Here is a 24,148-nt window from a genome sequence, read left to right on the forward strand (position 1 = left end):
TGGAGTATTTAACATTTTACCTAAATATATTGTTGTATCAGTGCAGGTGTAGGTGGTTTTGAACTTAAACTTTGAGCTACTTCCAGTGGATCCTCTGTATTCCCCTTTCTCAGTCCCCCTGGCCTGAGACCCCATTTATTCTACAGCCATCCCGTGGTCCAGCCTTAAGATGGATCCTACAGAAGTCATAGAAGTCAGCACCTGTGATAACCAGGTCCCCCTGGCCATGTTAGCATTCTGCTGCTTTCCCTCAGTGGATCAAAACCAACTCATGGCTCTTTCCTGTCTTCATGGCTCCAGCTAAACGTACATTTCTCTGAATCTCCTCTGTATCACTAGGGCCCCAGAATCCGACTGTGATGTTAAATGGAGATTCTATCCCACAAAGGCATGAGCAGGGTCCCAGTTTCTTGCTCACCCCTTGGGTTGTGAGGTTGACTGCAAAGAAGAAAAACATGTAAAAATAAAGCCCTAGAACTCACTGAAAACCAAGAGTATCCCCACCCCTCCCCTGCACCCTGCCCCCGGCAACTTCCTGATGAAAATCAGAAGTTTTCTGAAGCGAAACAGAGACATTTGGATGAAATTTCTTTGAAATACGAATAAGCTCAGAATGAAGAGAGAAAGTGCTGGCGATGCCTGGTTTTGCTTTTTGTCCAAACCTACAGCATTTCCCAGTTGGTCCAGCAGGTCGTGCCAAACCTTAAATGCCACCAGGTCCCACGATGGTCAGATAGAAGGCAGACCAGTCTTGAGCCCAGTAGGGGTCCCAGATGTGTCACTGGTCCTGGACCCCTGGCTTGAGAACCGAAGTTTTGTGAAAGGAATGTTCCTCACTGGGAGAAATGCAATGATCGTTATTGCCTTTGACAGAACTCTTACCTCTCGAGCCCTTTATCCCCTCAAATGCCCACAAGCTTTCATCTCTTAAAGGAGTTGGCACCTATGCTTATCTTTCACATGATAATAATTCATTTTGGGGAAAACCAGCACTACCAGAGTTTTGCTTTTCAAAACTGTAGGTTCAAGGTACCCTTGCTTTGTAACATGGTATCTGGGTTTTCTTTTGCATCCCAGCAATTTCAGGATATCAGCTAGAGACCTTCAACCTTGATCCCTAGATGCATGTCAAAAAGTGTAGTCCAATTATTTCAGGGATAGCATTTCCAAGGTCTCGGGAAATGTTTTTTCTAGATCTTTTGACTATTTTTGTTGAAATAGTCAAAGAAAACCTGCACACATAGTAAGGGAAATATTTTATTGTGAAAAGAAGAAAATTTCATGGGGTTCTACTTATTGCAGTGTAGATTCCCCATGTGCTAAATTTCTTGAGTTACAGGGAAATGTTCTTACAATTATTTTGGAAGTTGGGAAGTTTTCTTTGTCGTTACTAACACTGTAGGTTAAAACATTTAGTGGACAGTGTGTGTCTGTTTCCTACATTGATTTCATGTTAAAAAAACTTGAAAGCTTATTTTTGTTGATTGCCCATGAATCCAGGTTTATTACACATATCATGTGCTTTGTACTAAATAAATTCTGTGTTCTTTTGGTCAGATGTGCTTCAATTGCCTGAGACCAATGTTAGTGATTTTGATTAAAGAAAAGAGAGAAGTTAGACTGGTCTCTTAATTCAGATTTTTATATTTGGTTATAACTGGTATGAGGAGGACAGTGACTTAAACTGTCGTTCTTGGAGATGTGAAACGGTGGCTTGACATGAACCGTGTGTTTCAGAACCGGGGGTAGTGTACTTTGTGCTGGTTACTGCAGAAAACAGCAATGGAGTGAGCCGTCCTGTTTACAGAGCGGAGAGCCTGCCTGGTAAGTCTTACCTTAGAATTGGAGGCTATGTTTTTGTGACTTAGACTGGGAAATTCTTTGCTTCTTCAGGTCAATGCAAATCTAGAAATCATTAAGGAGTTCCCAAACAAGAAATTTTTAGACCTGTATAGCAAGCTGAAAGATTGAAAACTAGGAGAAATTTATCCCTTCTTCTAAAGTACTTTTGATATAGGTTACTAGTGCTTTGTCTTAAGTTTGGGGGTACTCACTACAGTTAACCATGTATAAAAGACTGAAAATATGTGTTGTCCATACAGTTTAGGGGTCAGGTCACTTGGATGGCCTGAGCAGATCCTTTGGAAGATTGTTGAGAAGACCGTTGAAATGTACATTGAGGGATGCAGTGAAGTGTGGAAAATCAAGTAGTCCTCCTTTCTAACGATCAAGTTGCATTTTCCTAATTTAGGAGGTGAATGGATCAAGATTGATGGTTTTCCCATTAAGGGTCCAGGACCATTTAATGAAACCGTCACAGGTACTACTTGCTCATTCGGTTCATGTCTTCACTGAAGCACCGTCTCGAAAGAGGGCTGTGCTTCTGTCACACACATGTGCTCACAAACCTTCATTTAGTTCCCATTGCTAAACTAACACACACGCCGCACGTTTTGGTCGATCTGCACTGCACTGGATGGACCAGACTGCAGCCAGTATTGCTCATTCCTCACGGCTCTTTCATGTTCTGGTGTGGGGGTATGTCCTTGTCTACATCTGGGGATGCTGTTGCTCTGTTAACAGGCAAATATGGTGGTTGAGATGGCAGTCCTGGCCTGATGAGGATATTTACAGCTCTTCTGTGTGTGGATGCAGAAATGAATGGAGCCCACCAAACAGTGGCTTTATTGGCTAATGTGCTGCATCCAGGCCTTCTCTCCTTTCTGATGCATGGGATACTTTGTGATCTGTTCGATGATCTGCCTCCCATCTCTGCTCCATATTTGTATTCATCTGTGTTTTATCATTTGGATGTGGGTGTTGTCTGACTGTATCGTTCTACTTGTTGAGAGAAGTGTTGACATTTCTTGTTGTGTCTTGAATATGTTTAATTAATGGTTAAACAGTAATGCAAAATGAAAGCAGTTATTTCAGAGTGTGGTCTAGTACATATCCTAAAGGCAATGTGGCAAGGCATGGTGTTTTTAAATACACCAATCTGGTATTATTGTTGAGAGGAAGGTGAGTATGTTGAAACCAGTGACCATAATCTGCCTCTCAGGTCAGATTTGATGGGTGTAGGCAGTTTTCAAAGACCATTTTATAAAAATAGGGACTGGAAGAACAAAACAGCCTGAAAAAGAAACTGAATTTTGGGAAAGGTGATGTGTTCTTGTTCAAATATGCTGGACTTAATGTAATGGACCTGTCTTATGGGTGATTGGTGATGAGGGCAAGAGGTAGGCATGGGTTAGGAGCCATGCTGAAGAGTGAGAGTTGAAGTAGGAAGAGTGATGAGAGGCTGAGAATTAGGAGAGACAAGAGTAAAGCCAAGGATCAAACTTTGGAAGACATGAACAGTGAAAGAGTCCAGAAGGTAGTACACCTAGAAAATGTGCAAAATAGGAAGGGTGTTTATTTCAGAGGTTGTCTACTCCTACAGATACACATGTAAACATTCACACCTTTTACTGACAGATATATTGTGCCTTTGAGCCTTATACTTTGTCTTTTAAATAACCATTTTATTTTTAATCATCTTCCTGATAAAGTTTTTGAATGGCAGTTTTAGAATGAGTAATATTTTTTCTTAAGTAGTTCATTTCTTATGCCATCTTTAATAGAAACAGGCTTGTGTGTGTGTGTCCTTTCTAAGTAAGCATGTGGTATAGAAACCCTGGGAACTGAGAATCACAGCCCAGTTCACTACTGGATTTATGACTGTGAGATCCTTTAACCTCTCTCTGCAGGAGCCTCTGTGGGTTCTTGATGCCAAAGAATGCTCTGCTATAATATATAACACTGTATTTGTCATACATGGTGCTAAGAAAGATCCTGGAAGAAATTTTGCAGTGTACGATGTAAAGCAGAACTTTAATAAAATGCATATCCAGAATGAATAGATTTAGCTCCAGAAAAAAAAAAAGACATTTCATTGTTAATGAAAATAATAAAAATAATTTGTGAGAAATTATCAATAAGTGACCAACCTTGCATCTGTACCTTTTGAAATAAGGCCTGGTAAATACGCTATGCTATTGAGGAATGGTTAATATATGATAATCCCATTAAACAAAAGAAGTACTATTTTTGATTTGCACATCAAACATGGTAGAATGAATAGTGTCTTACACTTATAAACAATGCTTTTTTCCTCAAATGTATGTACAGTCTATTTTGATTTAATAAAATACAGTCTTTAAATGCAAAAATAAAGAAGCAAACACCCAAGAAACCCAACAACAACAAAGGAAGGGATTTGTCCTAGAAATGCAGATATTAGCATCTGCATCTGGTGAGAGGCCCCAAGGGTTAGCTCTTGTGCTTTGATCTGTAATACCTCACGTTCTTCCAGTGTTTATTTGAAACTAGAGGAAAATCCATTCTTTTATTCTGCTGGAAACTGTGGCTTCCGTTCAGATTTCAGAAGGCCTCTTTGCTTGCTGGAAATCTAACTTGACCTCATTGTCTTTACTTAAAAATAGGACTTTAGTTATGTAATTAATTCATTCAGTGCATGTGGTTTTCTAGGCACAATTCTGGGTGCTAAAGATATAATAGTGAATAAGATTGACGAGGGTTTGCCTTAAGACTATATTCTAGTGGGAAAGAAAGACAGTAATTGTTATTCGGTTGCTAAGTAGTGTCTGACTCTTTGCCACCCTATGGACTGCAGCACTGTAGGCTCCTTTGTCCTTTACTATATCCCAGAGTTTGCTCAGATGCATGTCCATTGAGTTAGTGATGTTATCTAACCATCTCATCCTCTGCTGCCCCCTTTCCTTTTACCTTCAGCTTTTCCCAACATCAGAGTCTTTTCCAATTCATCGGCTCTTTGTATCAGGCGGCCAGGGTATTGGAGCTTCAGCTTTAGCATCGATCCTTCTGATGAATATTCAGGGTTGATTTCCTTTAGCACTGACTGATCCTCTCGCTGTCCAGGGCACTCTCAAAAGTCTGCTCCAACACCACAACTCAGAAGCGTCAGTTCTTCAGTGCTGAAGCCTTCTTTATGGACCAACTCTCACATCTGTACCAGACTACTGGAAAAACCATAGCTTTGACTATATGAATCTTTGTCAGCAAAGTGATGTCAATGGCTTAGCTTTTTAACATGCTGTCTAGGTTTGTCATAGCTTTCCTTCCAAGGAGCAAGTGTCTTTTAATTAATGAATGGCTGCATTCATTGTCCACAGTGATTTTGGAGCCCAAGAAAAGAAAATCTGTCACTGCTTCCATTTTTTCCCGCATCTATTTTTGATGAAGTGATGGGACCGGATGCCATGATCTTAGTTTTTTGAATGTAGAGTTTCAAGCCAGCTTTTTGACTCTCTTCTTTCACCCTCATCAAGAGGTTCTTTTGTTCCTTTTCACTTTCTGCCATTAGAGTGGGAAAGAAAGACAGTAAGCAATGCAAGCAGAGAGTCAGGCATATAATCTGTATGAGTTTGGTAGGAATGCCATAACAAAATATCAGAGACTGGTTATCTTAAACAGTAGATATTTATTTCCTTACAGTTCTAGCAGCTCGAAGTCCGAGATGAAGGTGTCAGCAGGATTGATTTCTCCCCAGGTCTTTTTCTTTGGCTTACCTTTCCTCTGTGGCCATGAATCCTTGGCTTGTCTGTGTCCAGATTTCTACTTCTTCTAAGGACACCAGTCAGATAGGATTAGGGCCACCTTTGTAGCTTCATTTTAACTTAGTCACCTTGTAAGGCCCACGCTCCAAACACAGTCCCATTCTGAGGTAATTTGGCTTAGATCTTGAACATAAAAATTTGAAAGGGGAGGGAAACAAAGTTTAGGCTGTAACAGGATCATAAATTCCTTGAAATATGAGCAGCACTGTGATACAGAACAAGATGGCGGCACCAGGCCGAGACCCTCTGGGACTGTCTGGGACGCCACATGAGGGGGGACGAAGAATGTGCGGTGAGTCCTGGAGGCAGGCAGGAGCTGAGTGATTTTCAGATGGTCACTCATACAAATGTGGATGCTCTTATAGGGCTAAGCAAAAATGCAACTCTAGGGCAGAAGTTTTGGCTTCCTCTTTGGTCACTCATCACATATCTTTTTGTTAGAAAGTGGTCTTGGTATTTAAATGTAAACTCTGTCCTGTTGAGATGTAAACCCATATCCCTTTGTTTGTCCTTGGGGGAGAGATGTCACAAGTCCCTTCACGTATTGGAATCCTATTATTCAGCTTTCCTGCAGACTTTTCTGAAGTTGTTTTTGCTTTTCTTCTATGACTGGATCTGGGTAATCTGCTCTGTGCAGAGCTGGGCACTGGGCGTCAGGATGAGAACCATGGTCCATCTCTGCTTCCAACCAGACCACGGGCTCGGAGGGCAGTTCATGGGCTTTCACCGAGCTGTTCATCTGGGAAATTTTAGCTCTCAGTAGGCTCATAAGTATTTTTAGTAATGTCGTGGTTTTCTAAAAATCGAATCCTTTGTGCTTTCCTCAATCGATGGAGCCCACACTAGACCCAGAACTGAAATAAAACTTTGATTTATACTTTATATTTTCTTTCCATTCTATTTTAGTCCATGAAACTTACTAATTTTTTTTTGACAGTTAAATTACAGCTCAGACTCAAGTTTAGCGTAGAGTTCACAATTCTCTTAGGCCATTAAAAATTGTTTATTTCTGGCTGTCCTTGGTCTTCTCTTGTGCGGGCTGTTCTCTAGTTGTTGTACTCGGGCTTCTCATTGTGGTGGCTTGTCTTGTTGCGGAGCATGGGCTCTAGGCCACTCAAGCTTCAGTAATTGTGACATGGGGGCTCAGGCATTGAGGCTCCTGGGCTCTAGAGCCCAGGTTCCATAGTTGGGGCACATGGGCTTAGCTGCACCTTGACACGTGGGATCTTGGGTTAGAACCTGTGTCTGTGTCAGACTTTATTTTTTTGGGCTCCAAAATCACTGCAGGTGGTGATTGCACCATGAAATTAAAAGACGCTTACTCCTTGGAAGAAAAGTTATGACCAACCTAGATAGCATATAGAAAAGCAGAGACATTACTTTGCCAACAAAGGTCTGTCTAGTCAAGGCTATGGTTTTTACAGTAGTCATGTATGGATGTTGAGAGCTGGACTGTGAAGAAAGCTGAGTGCTGAAGAATTGATGAATTTGAACTGTGGTGTTGGAGAAGACTCTTGAGAGTCTCTTGGACTGCAAGGAAATCCAACCAGTCCATTGTAAAGGAGATCAGCCCTGGGTGTTCTTTGGAAGGACTGATGCTAAAGCTGAAACTCCAGTACTTTAGCCACCTCATGCGAAGAGTTGACTCATTGGAAAAGAGTCTGATGCTGGGAGGGATTGGGGGCAGGAGGAAGAGATGACGACAGAGGATGAGATGGCTGGATGGCATCACTGACTCAATGGACATGAGTTTGGGTGAACTCCGGGAGATGGTGACGGACAGGGAGGTCTGGCGTGCTGTGATTCATGGGGTCACAAAGAGTCGGACATGACTGAGTGACTGAACTGAACTGAACTGAACTGCTGCATCGGCGGACGATTCTTTACCACTGAGCCACCAGGGATGCTCCCTCTTAGGCCGTTTTCACCAGCATGATTCCCATGGTCCAGCCATTCCCTTCCTTATCACGGTCACCCCAACCTCCAGGCTGCTCTCCGAATCCAAACAGCTTGAAGGCACGTGGTTCATTATGTGCATCTCCACACTGGCGTCCCAGACTGCACAACTTCAGTGCTGACAATCCATTAGACAGTCTCCACTCCTGTTCCCTAGGATGAAGCTGCTCCCCTCCAAAACCTAGAATCATGAAATTCTTCAGTGCTGTCATGTCATTAGATTGTCCAGGCTTCGGGTCTGTAGACACTTCCCGTTGCCAGACTCCAGAAACTGTCTCCTGGCCCATTTCTGGCTTATTTTATCTTGGTGCCAGCATTTCACCACACTCATGTCAGCACAGCCATGCCAGCTGCCCCCTATCCCTGGCTGTCTGGTTTTCCTTTCTGTGTGCTAATTGCTGAGCCTGTGGGAGAAATAAGAACTAAGCTCATCCACCTTGTGACAGCTTCCTGTAGCTGGTTTTCTAAGTTCATCTGGACCCTGGGTTCTGCTTGGAGATTATTCTGTTTGTCCTTTCTCAGTTTCCTTTCTTTCTCTCCAAAACTTGGCCATTTTCTTCAAGTTCCTTCCTCCACCTGCCTTCCCCTCCTGACCTGCCCTCCCACCTGACCTTGCTTCCTGTCTCCCTGGGAAATAAAGGTCATTGGGGTGACATCTCTTGTCTCCCCTCCCTTGACTTCTAAGCCTTCATGGCTTCCTTCCCTTCTCCTGGCTCTGAGGAAAGGTTGCTATTACCGCTTCTCTCTCAGGCTGATTTCATATACAGAGAGCTTCTTTGCAAGTATGGTTAGGACCCAAGGGCTGTTCTGGATTCATCCTTGGAGCCCTCCCCTCCCCTGTAGGACCTGGCTCAAAAGCTAATTTGGGCAGCTGTCAAATTATTTGACAGTGAAACTATGAGACCTGAAAACTGAAGCTTGGCATCTTTCACTTCTTCCTTGGCAGTCCTTTCATAGGACATATCTGTGGATATACCAGGAAAGATGTCCAAGCATGTGTTTTGATCTTTTCTATCAGTACTTCATCAAAATGAGCACCCATCTTCAGGTGCATTTTCTTGGTAGTTTGTTTATGTAGATGTGAAGTGAAGTGAAGTCGCTCAGTCGTGCCCAATTCTTTGCAACCTCATGGGCTGCAGCCCACCAGGCTCCTCTGTCCATGGGATTTTCCAGGCAAGAGTACTGGAGTGGGGTGCCATTTTCTTTTCCAGAGGATTTTCCTGACCCAGGGATTGAACCTGGGTCTCCTGTGTTGCAGGCAGACTCTTTACCTTCTAAGCCACCAGGGAAGTCCCTATGTAGATGTGACTGATGTGATATTTGAAAACTCTAATCCCACTGTTTTGAGATTGCCTCCTTCCCTAATCTCTTGGTTTAACAGCATAATGAACCCATCCAACCATAACCATCTGCACTGCTGACTCTTACACCCCAGAATCAGGCTCAATCAACAGCGAGACCCTTCAGACGTCTCAGCCATACAATGATGGGGCTCCCCAAATAGGCTCCAGGCTCCTTTCTAAGAACCCTCTCAGGTTCTAAACTTCCTTTTAAGGTTCTAGGGTTCCTTTCAGCTCTGACATTTCATGAATTAACAACACTAACGCACTCTGAATGAGTGGTCCTAAGCTTGGCAAGCCATTGGGAACCATTGCTGAGAAATGACTGCCTTGGTCTTCACCCTACTGAGAATGTTTTAGGCCAGCAAATCCTGAACTCATCTTGGCCAAGGAAGAAACACTGAATTATAGATTCTGGGTGTTGAGGTTGTGAGTGAATACACAGAGGCGCACAGGATAAAGAATCGTCTCCAGTGATACACTGGAAGTGCTGCCTTCCTTCTCTGGGTGCAAATGGCAGGCTTTCTGCCAAATGAGCCAAGGAGACACCATGTTAACTCACTTAAACTGACCCATGTTGGTATGACTGGGTAAGAGGAGCCGCTGAAGTGCAGCGATAAGCAAACCACATCCTCCATTGCTTCTGCCCTGGGGGCACTACCGTGTAACCTGGAGCCAGATCCTGGCTGCTGTGGGCCAGACTTGAGCTTTAAGTATTCCCTGCTCCAAAGTTTTAAAATTAATTATGAATCAAAGACCATCCTCTTTTCATATACTAGTTTCAATTTAAAAAGTCTCTGGCCCACAGGGAATTAATAATGTCTATGACATTATTTTTCTCAGTAGCTCTCTCAAGCAATTATTAGATTTTTTAAAGTATGCAGTTTGGAGGGCAGACCTGGTTTCTGGCTCCTGACCTGGGGGGTTGAGCTCCTCGAGGGCAGGACAACAATGATATACTCATTTTTATATCTCCAGAGCCTGGGTTGAGCACCAAGTAGGCACTCAAGGATTGTTTACTGGGTGAAATGCATTTAGAGGCTGCTTCTGCTCCACATCCATGCCCAGGAAGTTGAACTGTATGTCAGTAGCTCGGGCACCTCCATCTCATTCAGCCACTGACTGTAGGGGTGGCCCCAGCAGGCTGCTTGGTCCCCCTAGAATGGTGCTGTCACTAGTCAGCGGTCCTGGTTCTTGCCCACTGTTTCTTTGGAGGGGCCTGGGTGAAGGATGGTGTTAAATGCATTTGGAGACCGGAGTTCCTCAGGGCTGGTTGCTCTGTGGAGTCAGGTCCACCTGCTGTGAGCTCACCTCCCTCCACCTCAGATCTTTATCCTTCCATGGCTCAGATCTCTTTATCTGGGTGCTGGTTTCCAAGCTGCCTCTCACATTATAATGTGGTTCAGTTCAGTTCAGTCGCTCAGTCGTGTCCGACTCTTTGCGACTCCATGGACTGCAGCACGCCAGGCCTCCCTGTCCATCACCAAACTCATGTCCACCCATGAGTTGGAGTCCACCCAAACTCATGTCCATTGAGTTGGTGATGCCATCCGACCATCTCATCTTCTGTCATTCCCTTCTCCTCCCACCTTCAATCTTTCCCAGCATCAGGGCCTTTACAAGTGACTCAGCTCTGCATCAGGTGGCCAGAGGATTGGAGTTTCAGCTTCAGCATCAGTCCTTCCAATGAATATTCAGGACTGATTTCCTTTAAGATGGACTGGTTGGATCTCCTTGCAGTCTAAGGGACTCTCATGAGTCTTCTCCAACACCACAGTTCACAAGCATCAGTTCTTCATGTGGTTAGAATGTGGTTAGACTTCATCAACCTCAGAGTCCATTCTTTCATTCTAAAATGTAGGCAAGAGAGGCTTGCGTGCAGATGTTCTTGGGCGGGACTCCTGAGTTCCATCCCAGACAAGGGTGCTGTGGGAAGGACTTAGCACGGGCCAGCTGCCTGGAGGAGGTAGAAGTTGTCGGACACCAGGGCTGAAACCCACATTTTGCGGTGTTTCATCTCCCTGTCTACACTGATGAATGAGAATATCTGCGCATAGTTTTTCCTTTCAGTGAATCCTTAAGACGCAGATGACGGGGAGCGAGGCCCTTCCCTCCAACGGACGGGTGCTTGTTTCAGAGGCTGAGGAGTGGCCGCTTTGATGGAATGGGCAGGGGCTGTGGGCGGCTGGGAAGATGAACTGTCCCCACAGTCCTCGTGTGTGGGCCTTGGGTGCAACGTCAGCCGACCTTGCCCTTGCCTCCTGGAGGAACCTGCAGTAGTTAACAAACCCAATGTCCTGGTGGAACCAGCATCTTGAGGGCTGGGTGCCATTTTCTGAGTATCTGTCACTGGCTTTTCTTTTGGTGTCTGAGGGCAGAGGAGGGCAGGGAGGAGCAGTAGGTGATGCCCTTGAAGAGGGGTGCAGCTTCTTATAAAGGATCTCTGGGCGTGTAGACATCTTTCCCAAAAGAAACCACTTTCTTTGCTCAGTTGTCAACCTATTCAGGTATTGTAACTGGACCTTTCTTTGCAGGTGACATGTTGGATAGCACTAAAAACTGAGCTAACCAATAGCTGTTTAACAGAAAAAGTGCTTTCATTTCTAGAAGACAACTGCGTCGCCAACTCTTTGGCTCCCAAATGAAACAAATGCAGAAGAGCTTTAGACAAAACAAACCAAGCTGCAAAAACCTGGGAAAATTTTCCCTTAGGACATCTAACACCCCTTTCTTTTAGCTTACCTTGACCAGGAGGCTGTCTCTGTGTCCACAGTGAGGTGAGGAAACGCCAGAGGTCCGCATTTCAGCCATTGAGGAACTCAGAAAAGGAGGCTCGCTTCCTTTGCTTTCTGGGTTCCTCCGGGGCCCTCAGGAAGTGCTGCTGAAAACTGAAGCACCAGCAGATGGGTCCAGATCAGATGCTCCAATGATGCCTTTTTTCATCATGTAAAGTTTCACAGAGGAACCTTTACAGCTGGTCCCCTGCAAGATTTCCCCCTCTTGCCTTCCACGCTAAGTCAGTGAGGGCTGGGCCAGGGATGGGGAACAAGGGAGCTGGGGCCAGGCTAGGGCTCACCCCTGGTGCAGGTGGCTGAGGACCTTGGCAACTGATATCGCTGTTCCAGGCTTATCGCTGAGCCACTGCCCTGAGTAGGACACAGGGACCTTAGCTAGCTCTGCCTGCATGGCAGTGGAGAGACTGCTGACCTAACGGACACAGAGAGTCCCTCAAAGGTTTTATGATCTGTGAGATTGAGGGGCGTGTCCATGCAGACGGTTGTAGGGCCGCTGAGTTCCTGTGTAGAGTTTGCCCATGTTGTTAATGTCCTGCTGGCCACCATCTGGGGGTGACTCGGCCTCTGCCGCCTTGGTCCTGTGCAGTGACATTGGTGGTGTAGTCTTCACTGATGTTCATATAACCGCTGGGATTATAGGGCCTTTGGGCTTCCCTGGTGGCTCAGACGGTAAAGAATCCGCCTGCAACACAGGAGACCTGGGTTCGATCCCTGGGTCGGGAAGATCCCCTGGAGGAGGGCATGGCAAACCACTCCAGTATCCTTGGCTAGAGAATCCCCATGGACAAAGGAGCCTGGCGGACTACAGTCCATGGGATCACAAAGAATCAGACAGGACTGAGTGACTTTCACTCACTGGGATCAAGGTCAGTAACTGTTGACCTTTTTGGATGACATCCTGGAGCTGCTGATATCCCAGTCATTCTTTGAAGCTTCTCAAACTGGGTCCTCAGAACTTGCGAGAACATCACACTGCCAGGAAAGCATGACGGGAACTATTTTCTTGGCAGAGACACCAGGCAGGTCCAACGGGAAGTGTTTTCTTGGTGGCCGGTCATTTAAAATGTTATTTTTGACTCTGAAGACAAACCAAAATATTATAGGGTAGTCTATACAATTTAAATGCAATTTTGAGATAAAACCGAGATTGTGGATCAGTTACCAATGCTCCAGGCTTGTGGGGGCCGAGTTTGTTTTCTTCCATGTTACATGAACCTCAGTGAAGAGCGTGAGGGGCTCTGTTCAGCGGTAAAGTGATCCAGCACTTCTGTGAAACAGCCAAGTCAAACAAGATGGTTGGAGTGGAGTGGTCCCAGGGCGGCTGGAGCATCTGCTTTGTTTCTGAGATGGTCCTGCTGGAGTTTTGAGGACCACGTTTGTGGCTCAGATGCTGGCGGCCTTGTGTCAGCCTGTGGGGTTGGCCTCTGTCTACACTGTCCCTGGGTTCCCTGTAGCTTCCTCATCTGGTGACAGCCAGGATGTCCCCGCATGACCCTAGGAAGCAGGGAAGAGGAATCCGTGAAGAACTGGGCAGGGGGCGGTAGAAATCTTAAACTGGTGACTCTGAGGTTTGTTTGCTTTGAAAGTTAGCTTTACACGCTTCATAAAGGGCTTCCACAGTCCTAACATTACTATCATTAGTAATTGGCACTGATTTACTTGGGGGCGATCAAGGTTCTTTGTTTTTCTTTCAAGAACTTCTCTTTTCTCCCAATCCCTGAAAAAGCAGCAGGAATGGACCGACTCCGGTTGATGGCTTAGGGGCGCTGTGCCAGTGTCTCTGAAGGATGCTGAGATTCGTGCCTGTCAGTCTAATTCTCCCCTTGGTGTCCACTCTGCTTCCCCAGCAGGCAGCCAAGCCCTGGGAGACTGAAACGTGGGTAAATGTAAGGGGAACGGTGTGATGAATGGCTTCTGATGGGACGAATGGACCCACGTTCCCTGGAGGGCAGCCAGGCCCTTGGGAACTTAGCCAGCATCTTCTGAATGCAGAGATGCTCATGATATGGCAGTCCTAGATAGATGGTGATGCCTGGCTCCGCAGAGCAGTCCTTCCCCAGAGGGGCTCCCAGGGGGACACTCTCCCAGACGGGCACTGTGTGTATGCCACAGTGTGGCTGCGGGTGACACCAACTCTGCAACCACTGTGAGCTTCTAAATAGGGGTGGAGAGAACCAGGGATGCAGCCCCAAAAGCCCTGGGTTCCAATGCCAGCTGGGTGCCTGATGCTGTCTGGCTTGGAGATTCTCCCTTACTCTCTTGGAGCCTCACTTCCGTTGTCCGTAAATGGGGTGTTTATTGGGTTATCATGAGGATGCTTGTCCACTGCCTTACCTGGCAGGGATCCAGTCGATGATGAAGGTTGGTGATGCTCTGACAGACACTGTTTTGAAGTGAAGGCATGAGATTTCCTTTCCTCTTCTTGGGCTTCCATGGTGGCTCAGATGGTAAAGAATCTGCCTGCAATGAGAGAGACACAAATTCGATCCTTGGGTTGGGAAGATGCCCTGGAGAAGGGAATGGCAACTCAGTCCAGCATTCTTGCCTGGAGAATCCGGTGGGCAGAGGAGGCTGGTGGGCTACAGTCCATGGGGTCGCAAAGAGTCGGACATGACTGAGTGTCTAACACTCTCTTGTTAAATATCTGGGCTTGTCCAAATAAACTGCAGTTCAGTGCATCGTTAAATGTACAGAGGGCTTTGATTGGAGAGGAGACTGGGGCATTAACGGGAGACTTTAGAGTAAGTGTTGCACATCTGGTTGTTGGGGAGAAGAGCTCTGGGAGCCTTTGCAGGGGGACTGTTGCAGCGGGACTGAGTGTGGGAATTCACCTGGGAAGAAGGAGCCCATGACAGACCAAGGCTGTCAGGTGTTGCCAACCTGCCCGTACTCTGGCCTTGGCCAGCATCGGCGGGGAGGGCACCCAGACTCAGCATAGGGGCAGCAGGCATGTGTCTGGTTCCTCTGGTTGAGACAGCTGGTGTCATTCCCCCTCCCCACCCCGCAGTGCACCTTCCCTCCCCGCCACGCCCCCTCACCTCTTCCTAATCAGGCTCTTTCATAGCAAGTGCACAGAAGCTCCCGAATCTCACCTGTCCTGGATACAGGTGGGAGGGGGTGTGCTTCCACAAGTCCCCTCCCACCCACTGCCAAGGTGTTCTGATGCACAGTGCAGTGTGAGGACTGTGGTCCAGCCTCGTGGGTGGATTCCCACCCTCAGACCAGTGTCCCTGGTGGCCTTGAGGTCTGATGCCTGGGAAGGGTGGGGAGGCCGCCTGGGGCCGAGGCTGGGCGAGGGGAAGGGCGGCTCTTACTGCCCCGTCTGCGTGAAGCTTGGAGGCCAGTGCAGTGGGTGTCAGGTGGGTCAGTGGGACAAACCACTTGCTCTCTGAAGCTCTAGACTGAGGGATCCCTCACGTTCTCCTGGAAACAGGAATGTCCTGCTAGTTGAGACCGGGCCAGGGAAAGTGGTCACCAGACAGCCGGGGCCATGGACTTTCATTCCAATGAAGAGGAGGGGCCGGCTCAGAGTGGTGTGACTGTGAGATGCTAACAAGGACGAGGAATGGTGCTTTCCGCTTATGGTGCAAACAAAGCCAGCTGGGTGTCGACAGCCTCGTATATGAGAAGGCTTTCAGTGTAGAGTCTTTGGCAAGAAGTCCACTTCTTTTGCAACCGTCTGGTTCTGAAGGTGAAAGTCACTCAGTCGTGTCCGACTCTTTGCAACCCCGTGGACTATACAGTCCATGGAATTCTCCAGGCCAGAATACTGGAGTGGGTAGCCTTTCCCTTCTCAGGGGATCTTCCCAACCCAGGGATTGAACCCAAGTCTCCCTCATTGCAGGTGGATTCTTTATCACGTTCTTTGAAACACTTTTTTTTTTTTTTTTGTGCGCACAGAAAACTCTGATGCAACCACAGCTCACCTTCTGAAAGGAGCTGGCTGCCCACCATGAATCTGATAAAAGAGGGTTTTTATCACGACCGATCACAAACACAATGAGCACTTAATGTGTCCTTGATAGATGTCAGGACAGTGTGAATTACAAAACCCAGTAACAGAGACACTGCTTGACCAAGGAGGAAGCTGAAGTTCGAAAGGCAGTGAGACGTGGATTCAGATTCAGACCCTGGCTTTCGAGCCCATGGAAGCCCAATTCAGAAGCTACACGTTTAATAGCGCTGAATTGTAAATGGGCAAAGAAAGCATCATGTTGAATTTTGGATTTTTTTTGTGTGTGAAAAGAACAGATTTTTTTGACTCCCTATGATTTCAGAATACTTGCCAATTTGCATAGCTGGCAGTACTCATCAGGGGAGATGTTCTAATTCTGCCTGGCTTTCAGATGTTGGTTGTAGTTTACATGGGAAGCGTTTCACCTCACTGACGTGCTTAGTGGACGGTGTGTGATTAATCGATGTAAGTCTTCTGAGATCAATTCATTCTGAGCAACATCTACCTGGTTGAATGGTCTCCAGAGCAATGGAGGGAGTGTGTCCTGCCAGGTTCAAAATATACTTAGCACGGGTGGATGTGAACATCATTCCTCTTGGCAATGGTGACTTCCTGTTTTCAAGAGAAAAGGCTTACAGGGATTTATTAGAAAATTTTCAGAAGGCTTCTGTGGGGCTATCACACACAGCTTAGAGAAAACACTTAGGAAATCTCACTGCGAGTGAACTTGAACCACAGGAACAGATTTTCTTCATGTGTACATCAGCTTAAAAGAAGGCTCCCAGACGATCTAGAAAAGATCTATAAAAGCTAATTGATGGTGTGTTTCATCCAGAGCATTAAAGAAAGGAACTTTTCAAAGTACTTGAAAAAATTGGGGCTGGCTTTAGGGCTGAGTACAGCGGAATGACATTGTCACCTCACTCTGGTTTCTAGAGTCGGTGGCCTTCTCTGGTTGCTAAGGACAACCTGCTGAGTAGCTTCTCTGGCTCCTTAGTTATACTGTCTGATCCACTGAAAAAAATGTATACATGCTGGCTGGATCCCTTCTCTGTTCACCTGAAACTATCCCAACATTGTTCACCGGCTATACCCCAACTCAAAACTGTTATTGTTGTTCAGCTGCTTAGTTGTGTTCAACTCTTTATGACCCCATGGACTGTAGCATGCTAGGCTCCCCTGCCCTTCACCATCTACCAGAACTTGCTCAAAATCATGTCCTTGAGTCAGTGATGCCATCCAACCATCTCATCCTCTGTCGTCCCCTTCTCCTCCTGCCTTCAGTCTTTCCCAGCATCAGGGTCTTTTCCAACGAGTCAGCTCTTTGCATCAGGTGGCCAGAGTATTAGAGCTTCAGCCTCAGCATCAATCCCTCCAGTTCAGGGTTATTTCCTTTAGGATGGACTGGTTGGATCTCCTTGCTATCCAAGGAGTTTTTAAAAAAAAACCAAAACACATACCTGCAAATGTGAGGCCTACTGTGCAAGGCAGTATGCTCACACTTGAAAGGGGGCCTGTCCAGCTTAGAACCCATGTTTCACGTTTATTAGCAGAAGAGGTTGGGTGGCTGCTGGGATGGCATGAGCGGATGGGGCTCGGTGGACAAGCGGGGAGGCTGGCATCAGGGTGGCTGCATTCAGCCTGCTGCTTGGCACTTAGCCATGCGGCCGTGGGTCAGGTACTTCACCTCCCGATCCTCAGTCTTCTTGTGGGGATTGTGACATCTGACTTCCTCGCCTGAGAGATGTTGGAAGGACAGTTAAAACGAACCAAGAAAGAGCTTGTAACCAAGTGTGAGGTTCTCTGTAGAAGAGAAGTGTGATTGGTCATAGGGCTGGCCTCAGCCCTGTTGCCAAAGCTTGCTCAGCAGGCCTGGCTTTGTTTTCGAACCCTGGTGTGGAGGGTTGGACTGCAGCCCAGAGCCTGGGGCTGGGGGGAGCCCATGCGGTCCGAGGGGGCTGCTGCTGTCCCTGCCACTGGGCAGTGTGGCTGAGATTTAGTGGGCCTGGCCTGGGCCAGGATCTCAGGCCAAAACCTGTTTCGTCTGGGACAGAGTCCCTTGTTCTTGGAACCTCCCCTCTTCCTCTTCCTCAGGGACCCCGGCACTTCAGGACATCCCAGTGGTATTTTTCCTCCTTTCTGTTTGTTTGAAATTTTGCTCTTGAGTGTCAGGGGTTATTTGTTCTGGAGCACAGGCCCACCACACTCCCCAAATGAAGAAGAAGTGTTAGTCGCTCTTTGCGACCCCATGGATTGTAGCCCACCAGGCTCCTTTGTCCATGGAATTCCCCAGGTAAGAATACTGGAGTGGGTAGCCATCCCCTTTTCCAGGGGATCTTCCTGACCCAGGGATTGAACCCGGTCTCCTTCACTGTCGGTGGATACTTCACCGTCTGAGCCACCAGGGAAGCCCCAAGGCCCCGAGGCGAGGCTTGCTCTCCACCGATGCTGGCTCCACTGTGAAGTAGATGAGCTGGCCGGGTCTCAGGGCGGGGGCCGGGCCACAGAGCCGGGACGCCATCTCTGCTCAGTGATTTACTGCTTAGCTGAATCTTGTTAGACCCATGCATGTGTTTTCGGTCAACTTGCCCGTGTTGCTGGAGATCATCCCAGAAGTCCCAGACGGATGGGTGGCTCTCTGCAGTGGTGGGGAGAGTGGTTGTGTCACTCAGGGCTTTAGGACAAGAGTGAGTGGAGAGGGCAACCCTGAGGCTGGGCACATTGGTGACAGCACCCTGGACACCCACCACATTTGCCGCTGCCCCAAGGAGGTAGCCTGTGCCCGCCGTGGGGGTGGAGGGGAGCCTGCCAGTCCTGCTGGGAAGAAGAGCAGTGCAAATGGCCTGTGGCAGCTCGAGCAGGCGTCATTTCTCACGTCTGCATCACCCAGGGTCCCTCGAGGAGGTATGAGCTTTTCTTAAGAGTAAATGAATACCATGTATTATTGGCAGACAGAATTTTTAAATAATTTATTTTTAATTGAAGCCTAGCCGCTTTACAATATTTGTGCCATACATGAATTAGCCCTAGGTGTATATATGTCCCCTCCCTCTTGAACCTCTCTCCCACCTGCCGCCCATTCCCACCCCTCTAGTTGTTACAAAGCCCCAGTTTGAGTTCCCTGAGTCATATAGCAAATTTCCATTGGCTGTCTATTTTATATATGGTAGTGTATATGCATCCATGCTACTCTCCCCATTCATCTTACCCTCTCCTTCCTCCCCACTGCCCTATTCATAAGTCAGTTCTCTAGGCAGACATCATTTTCACGTTATAGACTTCTTAAAAAAAAACGAAAGCCCTGATGCCTGCCCAAAGCTGGACACTCTGGAACCAAACGCCAGCCTCAGGGGGTTTACCTGGGAGAGGCTGTGGGCTCGCTCATCAGAGGGGCTTCTGATAAAACAGTGTGCTGTAGGTGGTGATAGTTTGTGTTGGAGGCACACAGAGTACAACTTGACCCGGAAGATGTAAAGAGAATGAAGCCAAGTTTTCTGCTTCCTTTAAAATTTCCTCTCTTGACCTCTGTTCCCCTGCCTATGGCTCACGTCAAGTTTCATAACTTTGCACAAAGCTGAAAATGATGCAAACACTATTCCTGAAAAGTTAAATTTGGTTGTCTATTTTGTTCTGATGCACGTTGTCCAAAAATGTGCTGACTTCAAAAACCAAACCAAAGTTTCATCGAGACTAAGCATGCCGCCCCTTGTCTAGATTTTGCATCTTGTGAGTCGTTTTTACCAGATATTTTCACTACCAGCTTTTAAAAAACGATTCTTACCCTAGCCCCACAAGTGGACAAGGTCTGTTCAGCAGTGACACATGCTGATGAAGAAAATCCACAGTCACCCACAGATAATGCAAGCACTTAATGAGATTCGACAGTCTGGATCTTTCTAGAAACATTGAGCGTCCTGTTCTTAGGAGTATGAAGGAAGAGGTCCCCATTGGGACTCATAAGAAAAATCAACTCATCGGATTAATGTAGGAACTCATTCCATGAATCAGTACTGTGCTGTTAATGAATTGGACTATTCGTACTAAACACTTGAGACAAATTTTCTTTTCAATTATAGAGATGTGCATATTTGTCCTTTCCTTATTGCTTGGTGGTCCCTAATTTTTATAGAGGCTAGATTCTTGAAATGGAGAGCCCATCTCTGAACTTGGAATAAAGCTGAGTTGAGTTCACATCACCAGGGTGCAAGACAAAATTTTAAATAGTTAGTTCATTGACTGTGCTGTGGGATTAAAAACAAAAAAAATCTCCATAATCACTGCTTTGTGTATTGGGGAAAATATTTGTTGAACCATGATATAATATTCTTCTAGCAGCCTTTAGGAATGAGGGCGCCCAGTGACTGATTAGGTAGCTGCAGCTAATATACAAAAGGATATTCCTTTTGGTTCAAAGACACAGTCTGGTGACTGACTTCTTGGCATAACCATTTCCAATGGCTATTATTATGCTGTTGAAACTCACGCCAACTCATGACATTTTTTGTTTGTTTGTTTTGTTTTAGTTAGTGTTAAAATATTCACTTAGGTGGGAATTTTCCAGTCTAGTAAAATTAGAATTGGTGATGGGGGTGATGTATGTAGGGGAGGAACGATGCTTGGGAAATAAACCTGGCTTACATAGCCAGAGAGACACTCACTGGGTCACTGGATCCCACGAAAGGGCTAGAACGTGGCCCGCTGTCAGAAACAGGCAGTGTAGTTATCACGTAGTCTGTAGCCCTTGTTCCCAAACGTATCATCAGCTCTTAATCGATGGAAAAGCAAAACTTCGAACATTAAATACTGGCCTTGCTTTGAGAATGTTAACTATGAGAGTGACTCCTGAGACTTATCAGCTTAGTAAGAGTGCTGGAAATGGATTAATTTAGCAGGAAGGCAACAGCAGATGTGGGGCATAGCAGCAGGGTTTGTCTGAAGGGGCACAACTTGGACACGCCAGAGAAATTAAGATCAAAACCAGAAAGCAGGATTGAGCTCTTAGTGAGTCCCCATAAAGACAAGGAAAGCCCAGTATTTTCCCCCAAACTTATACAGGAAAAGCTTCCAGGAGGACAGTTAAAAATAGCATGAAAGTGTGTTTGCTATATTTTATGCTGACCCTTTGCTTTCACCAGAGGATATATAGTTTTTGGCTTTAAGGGGGCAAGAGGAAATAGATGAAAAGGAACACTGTAAAGCATCCAGGATTTCTGGCTGGCAGTCTCACACATGGTATGTTTTCACTTTAAATCCTTGAGACCTCTCGGCCTCCTGTGTGGGGTGGATACCAACTGTTGATACCCTTGGGGGAAGAATGTTCTTACTAGAACTGGTTACCCAAAGTGGATGTCTTAAGCCCAGCTGCTGATTGTTGTGGCTCCATCTTTGGGCACGCTTTTCCCTCCTCTGTCGGGAGCTCTGGGGTTTGCTGTTTAACGGTCTTGTGTCATGTCCTCTTTAAGAAAAGGACGTGCCCAACAAGCCCTTGCGCGTCCGAGTCCGCTCCTCCGACGACCGGCTGTCCGTGGCGTGGAAGGCACCGCGCCTGTCTGGAGCCAAGAGTCCACGCAGATCCCGGGGCTTCCTTCTGGGCTACGGAGAAAGTGGCCGGAAGATGAATTACGTACCACTGACGAGAGACGAGCGAACGCACGAAATCAAAAAGCTAGGTGAGTTTCATGTTCATTGCCTTAATGTCTTAATGATCTTGGCGATCATTTTTAGATCTTGAAGCTCTTTTGAACAGAAAGTTGTCTTTCGGCTGTGATGTTCATTTTCCAGGTGTTGCAGTTATTCGGAAATTCATTGTTCTGCCTTCCCTCCACGCCTCCGTCCTTTTCACCTTCCATTATCGGTGGGACAAGGCCGCCCAACAAGTGTCCATCAGCAGCTTCCTGATCGGGGTCGTGCTGATGCCATGATGTGGGTCGGTTTTCTGGATGTGCCGGGGTTGGGGGGCGGTTGGTGGTGGTGAGCCTAAATGCTTTTCCCATCTTGGCTCTGCTTTCACCATTTAGCTTTTTTAAAAATATAATTTCATTTGTTTATTTTGGGCTGTGCTGGGTCATCATCGCTGTGCGGGCTTTTCTCTAGCTGTGGCGAGCGGGGGCTCCTCTCTAGCTGCAGTGCACGGGCTTCTCATGCAGTGTCTCCTCTTGTTGCGGAGCATGGGCTCTAGGGTGTGTGGGCTTCAGTAGTTGTGGCATGTGGACTCTAGAGCTCAGGCTTAATAGTTGTGGCCTACAGGCTTAATTGCTCTGAGGCCTGTGGGATCTTCCCAGAGATCATCGAACCCATGTCTCCTGCATTGGCAGGCAGATTCTTTACCACTGAGTCATCAGGGAAGCCCCATCGTTTAGCTTTTTAAGCTTCATCTTAGATCCTGGGGCATTGGACCTTGGGTCCCATTGAGATGAAGTGTGGTGGCAGCTGATAGAGCCTGTGGACCAAGGCTGCCCTCCTTCCTCTTTGCAAACTCTGATGCCTCTGAAGGAGGCATCGAAGCATCGGCCGTGGAGGCTGAAGGAGCATTTACCAGGAGAGGTTGTGAGCTTGGTTGCCTGGTTCGAGCCCTGCTTGCCTTGCTCATCAACAGGCCTGGAGAGTGGACACGGGCCATGCTCCGAGGTGGGGCAGCGATGAGTTCTTGCTCCCGGCATTCCTTGGGGGTGGACACGGGCCATGCTCCGAGGTGGGGCAGCGATGAGCCCTTGCTCCCGGCATTCCTTGGGGGTGGACACGGGCCATGCTCCGAGGTGGGGCAGCGATGAGCCCTTGCTCCCGGCATTCCTTGGGGGTGGACACGGGCCATGCTCCGAGGTGGGGCAGCGATGAGCCCTTGCTCCCGGCATTCCTTGGGGGTGGACACGGGCCATGCTCCGAGGTGGGGCAGCGATGAGCCCTTGCTCCCGGCATTCCTTGGGGGTGGACACGGGCCATGCTCCGAGGTGGGGCAGCGATGAGCCCTTGCTCCCGGCATTCCTTGGGGGTGGACACGGGCCATGCTCCGAGGTGGGGCAGCGATGAGCCCTTGCTCCCGGCATTCCTTGGGGGTGGACACGGGCCATGCTCCGAGGTGGGGCAGCGATGAGCCCTTGCTCCCGGCATTCCTTGGGGGTGGACACGGGCCATGCTCCGAGGTGGGGCAGCGATGAGCCCTTGCTCCCGGTATTCCTTGGGGGTGGAGACCCTGCAGCACCCCTAGAACACTGCTGCTTTTCCTCCTTCCTTTACGCTCCCTTATCTACATGATGAGTTTGGCAGGAGGCACCGGGCAAGCGTGGCTGGGCCCTTTCCTTCCGCATCCTGTAGGGGAAGCTGGGCTGCAGAGCATACAGTCTGTTCCACTCCTCTGTGGCTGAGTTGTGGAGGGCCCAGGGTTGCTGGGGCCATGAGGTCTGTCTGCCTCTGGGGTTTGGTCTGACCTGCCGCAATCCTCCAGCTTGGTGTGCACCAGCAAGAGGCACTGTGCCCTCCCCCACTGCTTAGTCTTACTCCCTTCCTAACTGACTCAGTGCTCAGGCGAGGAAGAGGGTATGATTCTACTGGGTCCTGCTGAGACTCCAGGGGGATATGGGGGTCTCATCACAATGCAGTCAGGGCCTAGCTCCCAGCACACGCGATAAGGGGCTGGAGACTGACCAGGGCAGGTTTGAGCTGCTGGAGGCGCTGAGCTGGAGGCCGGGCTGGATTTCCTTTCTGAAAGATCCTCGGAAGTTACCTTACTGCTCTGCTCAGACACCCGCTGTTGGAAAAGTCAGTTGGGCATTCCTAGGGCAGGATTGGCCTGGCATCCTGTGGGCTTTACAGGGTCTCCATGTGGTGGCACAGGCAGCCATGAGCCGGGCATGGCACCGAAGCCTCAAAATAGATGCCAGGCTTTTTCCAGCCAGTAGAGACTACCTATCTGTCTGCTCCAAAGCCACATAAAACCACTAGGGATTGCAGGAGAGACTGGAGAAATCTGAGTGGTGCATATTTTGTGAAGGCTGGCTTCAGTATTAGCAGCAAGACCCAGAGCTAGAGGCTTGACACCTCATTCGTTCATCCAGCCATTCCGGGGCCTACCCCTAGCCCTGAGTGGTTGTGCTGTGCAGGTTACGTGGTGGTTTCGGGGAGTCGGGCCAAGTTATATCCAGAGCATCAGCAGGAGAGCCGGGTCCCCATCTTTGCGTATCTGACACGGCAGGCGAGTGCTGTGCAAGCGGGGACTGCTCACTGCCTGGAGTTCTTTCCTAGACACCACACATTAAAGTGTCCTTTGGTGTCGACGAGTTTTTCATCTGACTGGTTCTGTTAACTTTTTGTTTCCTTAGTAGTGAAACCCTGGCTCACTTGAGCATAGCAGAAGGATTTTTTTTTTTTTTTTGGCTTCCTAAACTTGAGCAAATGTTGGCACTGAGGTCAGGGGTAGGCCCCAATCCTAGCCTGAATGGACAGCTCAGGACTCCACCCACTAGTTTT

General features: G+C 47.7%; 1 protein-coding gene across 1 annotated transcript in view; it reads left to right on the forward strand.

Annotated features, from left to right (window-relative positions):
- FNDC1 (fibronectin type III domain containing 1) overlaps nucleotides 1-24,148 on the forward strand; it is a 133,249-nt gene that overhangs the window by 51,044 nt on the left and 58,057 nt on the right. Inside the window, exons 10-12 of the mRNA XM_010840914.1 lie at nucleotides 1,738-1,824; nucleotides 2,252-2,320; nucleotides 21,148-21,354. Of these exons, the coding sequence (XP_010839216.1) occupies nucleotides 1,738-1,824; nucleotides 2,252-2,320; nucleotides 21,148-21,354 (363 nt within the window). The remainder of the gene's footprint in view (nucleotides 1-1,737; nucleotides 1,825-2,251; nucleotides 2,321-21,147; nucleotides 21,355-24,148) is intronic.

This window comes from Bison bison, unplaced genomic scaffold, assembly GCF_000754665.1.
Source record: "Bison bison bison isolate TAMUID 2011002044 unplaced genomic scaffold, Bison_UMD1.0 scf7180017864148, whole genome shotgun sequence".
In the NCBI taxonomy this organism is placed as follows: domain Eukaryota; kingdom Metazoa; phylum Chordata; class Mammalia; order Artiodactyla; family Bovidae; genus Bison; species Bison bison.